The sequence below is a fragment of the Kryptolebias marmoratus genome, linkage group LG1, assembly GCF_001649575.2.
Source record: "Kryptolebias marmoratus isolate JLee-2015 linkage group LG1, ASM164957v2, whole genome shotgun sequence".
In the NCBI taxonomy this organism is placed as follows: Eukaryota; Metazoa; Chordata; class Actinopteri; order Cyprinodontiformes; family Rivulidae; genus Kryptolebias; species Kryptolebias marmoratus.
Window position 1 is genome coordinate 35,671,371 of NC_051430.1, and position 3,465 is coordinate 35,674,835.

General features: G+C 41.4%; 1 protein-coding gene across 5 annotated transcripts in view; it reads left to right on the forward strand.

The window, feature by feature from the left end:
- kcnc2 (potassium voltage-gated channel, Shaw-related subfamily, member 2) overlaps window positions 1-2,975 on the forward strand; it is a 62,753-nt gene extending 59,778 nt beyond the window's left edge. For 4 of the 5 annotated variants that reach the window (XM_017438737.2, XM_017438744.2, XM_017438740.2 and 1 more), the window contains one exon: window positions 1,448-2,975. Coding sequence is in view for 2 of the 5 variants with exons in the window: in XM_017438744.2 (XP_017294233.1) it covers window positions 1,448-1,476 (29 nt within the window). In the remaining 3 variants the exon portion in view is untranslated. The remainder of the gene's footprint in view (window positions 1-1,447) is intronic. The other variant, XR_003038288.2, reaches the window with a different exon arrangement.
- The last annotated feature ends 490 nt before the right edge of the window (window positions 2,976-3,465 follow it).

Here is a 3,465-nt window from a genome sequence, read left to right on the forward strand (position 1 = left end):
TGCAGACCGGATGCAGACCGGCTGCAGACCAGCTGCAGACCAGATGCAGACCGGATGCAGACCGGCTGCAGACCGGCTGCAGACCAGATGCAGACCAGCTACAGACCGGCTGCAGACCAGCTGCAGACCAGCTGCAGACCACTGGGGTGGTGGGTGGGGTTAAGGTTGTTGAAAGCTAATATATATTAACAATGATGGGGTTTTTGTGAACATTTTATGCACTTTTTTGATTTGTATATGCAATAATCTCTGACATTCTTCACTGGAAAAGGAGATTAATATTACTTTTTCCTGACATGTCTGCAGACTCAGACAACAGCGCAGCAGATTGCTGAACTTCCTCACTTTTTTCTTCAAATAACCCAATCTCTCAAGAGGCAGTAAAATATTTGATGCTAAATATAGATAACACAATGTGATGGTCTTTGAAAAGTAGATGCTTTTTGCCCTGGCAGTGACAGGATTTATCTCTAAATGGATTTACAGACACAGACAAATTCGTTTGCATCCTTTTGTTAAAAAATTAAAAACCCACTAAGGTCAAAGAAGTAAAATAAAGCTGAGAAAAGAAATAAAAAGAAAAGAAACAACCAACAATTTTGGTTCAGCAGAATTATTAGATTATTAGAATTCTGGTGAACCAGAATTAAAAAGACTGATTTTTAGTTTTTATTATTATTATTATTGCATTTGTTAGTTTCAAGTTCATTTAGTGACCATTGTGGGGTTTTTAATGAGAGGGTTCAAGCGTCTGTTATTGTGGGCAAACTGCACGGACACAGACGTGTCAGGATGAAGACACACTTTGTCAGGGGTTTGTTCATTAGACTGAAGATTTCGCCTGTAAACGACGCAGAAACCGTTAGTGAATCTGGGCCTCAGACCATAACTGAGAAGAAATTACAGATTTTTAACTCATCATTTGAACATTTTTAGCTTCAGCTATGAACCACACATATTATCAGCTGTAAGTAAGGGCTAGGAACTGTTGTCCCACCTGACAGACGAAACAGCTGCACGGATTTTACATGGTGTTACCGGTTCGGCTGTTCCACGGTGACAGGTACACACAACCTCTGCACGTCGACAGGTGAGGGGCAGCAGTCTGCCCCACCCATCCCTAAAGCGTGTCTATACCAGGAGCACAAGGTTGCCTAGCAACTGGCTCACAGCGAGATGCATCTTACTCTCAGCTTGGCAAAAAACAGAAGTCAAACAGCTCCTGCAAACATTACTGTTTATCTTTACACCTAAACACGGTTAACCACACCTTAAACAACTGAAATGTGAAACCTTGGCTATAAGCTGATGTTACATCATTAACCTGTACTGTTCTCGTTGTTTGTGCATCTAACACAACCGATCTGTGAAGTGAGGCAGGCTTATATTTCTGCTGTTTGAATGGCTGTGGGACGAGGCTGTGATCAGTGTTGACAACCTGTTGCAGTGGAGGAGCCCTTTTGGAGGCCGCTCTGACAGGACAGTGTGGGGGAGGACGCTCGGGAGCTGCGGAGCGACAACCATCGCGCTCCAGCTTCAGCCAGCAAGGGAGCAACTCTGGAAAGACTTTAATAGGCCTTTTCTTTGTCCCTGTTCCTTTTTTTGGAACTGGTGGGGGGAAAAAACTGGACAAGAGACTATCTGTGTGATAGACATTGCTCCTGTGAATACAAAAAAATAAAATAAAAAAACAGCAGCACAAGTGGCTTTGTTCACACAACAAGGTGGTTGCTAAGTTGCGCCATGATATTTAACATCAGTAATTTTTCTTGCTGTGGTATCGCCCCCTTCCTCTCAATAAGTGTATTAAGATGTATCAGTTGAGGCACTTTGTGGAGTGTATTCATATAGGAACCTCTAATTAAGGCGTGCACAGTGTCGAGGGACAAATGTGTCCAGGTGAATAAAGCTGACACCACAATCATCTCTGCTTTTGTTTTGATTGGTAGGTTATTCGCTCTGCTGTGCGTAAATGTGTGTGTGTTGAGATCTGTAGTTTGAAAAGACCAGGTGAGGCAGGACGTGATGCTGAATCTTCCAGTTAGTTTTAGCACGAATAAAAATCCCCCCCCTCCTGTGGTGCAGCAGCTATTGTAGAAGCCCTCTCTCTTCTTCACTGAACATGCAACTACCCTGCATTAGTGCTGCAGATCTTTTGTCTTTTTGCAAACCAAATTATTCTTACCGGAATAATCCTCAGAACTCCTGGTGGCTACAAAAAACCGAACTGCATGACTTGATTCTTCCACAACCTTTTCCTCGAGTGGGAATGGAGCAAAAGTGTAGCAGAAATGTATCAAGTTATCCAGCAGGGCTTCTAGAACGGCTATCATCTGCACAGTAGCACTCTTGTGAACCCAAACAATCAGATCGGATTTGCAATAAGCACCCCAAAACTAAATGCACCGATTCACACTGTGATTTCAGTAGCCCGTTACAAACGAGAAGGCGGAAAGAAAAGCAAAGATGGGCAAAACTGATAATTGGCACAAGTTATGTGGCACGTTGGTAGCGACCTGCACAGTTCTAGGCTAGCTGTTCGAGTTTCATCCCGTATCCTCCTCGTGTAGTAAACACGCTGCTTCACTCTTTGGTTTGTCAAAGAGCAACTGTTCTTGTGTATTTCTGAACTGATGTTGTAACTTGAAAACAAAACAAAACAAAAAAAGGTGTTTATTTTTTTGAACCCAGAACATGTATTTTTGTGTCTTACCGTAAAAGTCATGATAGTCCGATGCCGTGCTTCTCCATCTTGTCCTGAACCAGTCGAGCTTTTGATCCAAGATCACGTTTTCGTACATTTTACTGTGGGGAAAGTTCTAGTTTTAAGTGTGTATTTGTGCAGCCTTAAAGTGCATGCTGACCCCTCCCCCACAATATGAAACTGTAAAAAAATGAAGAAAAAAACATGACGAACTGTATATCATGTATGTATAAAGTCAAGGTAAATGCTATGTGAAAGTTTCACATAAACTATTTATCTTTTAACTGCTTGTCTTAATTTGATTCATTTGACTGGCTTTCTTTCTCACAATAATTTTGTGTTTCTTATATATTGAGTTCAATACTTTGGGTTTGATATAACTGGGTTTAAGATATCATCTTACTGATAATGTTAAAGCACTTTTTGGAGTGGCTGAACCTGGTACTTTGCTGATATAGTTTATCATTTTTTAACCCAGGGGTGTGCAACCTGCAGCCCTGGGTTAATATTTCAGTTTAAATTGACTATGAAAAAGGATTTTTAGTGGCTATCCTGCCAAGATGTTTGCAAAACATAACACAGTCCAGTATGTAGGTTTGGTACTGGATACTTACTTGGAAAGACCCCGGTAGCGACCAATGTGCTTATCAGCGTATGAATGAGAAAATAAAAGTGCTGTACATATAGTGTAAAGTATATAATAGAAAGCACTGCATAAATGGCTGAATGAGAAACTCTGTAAAGTGCTTTGCAGAATCTGG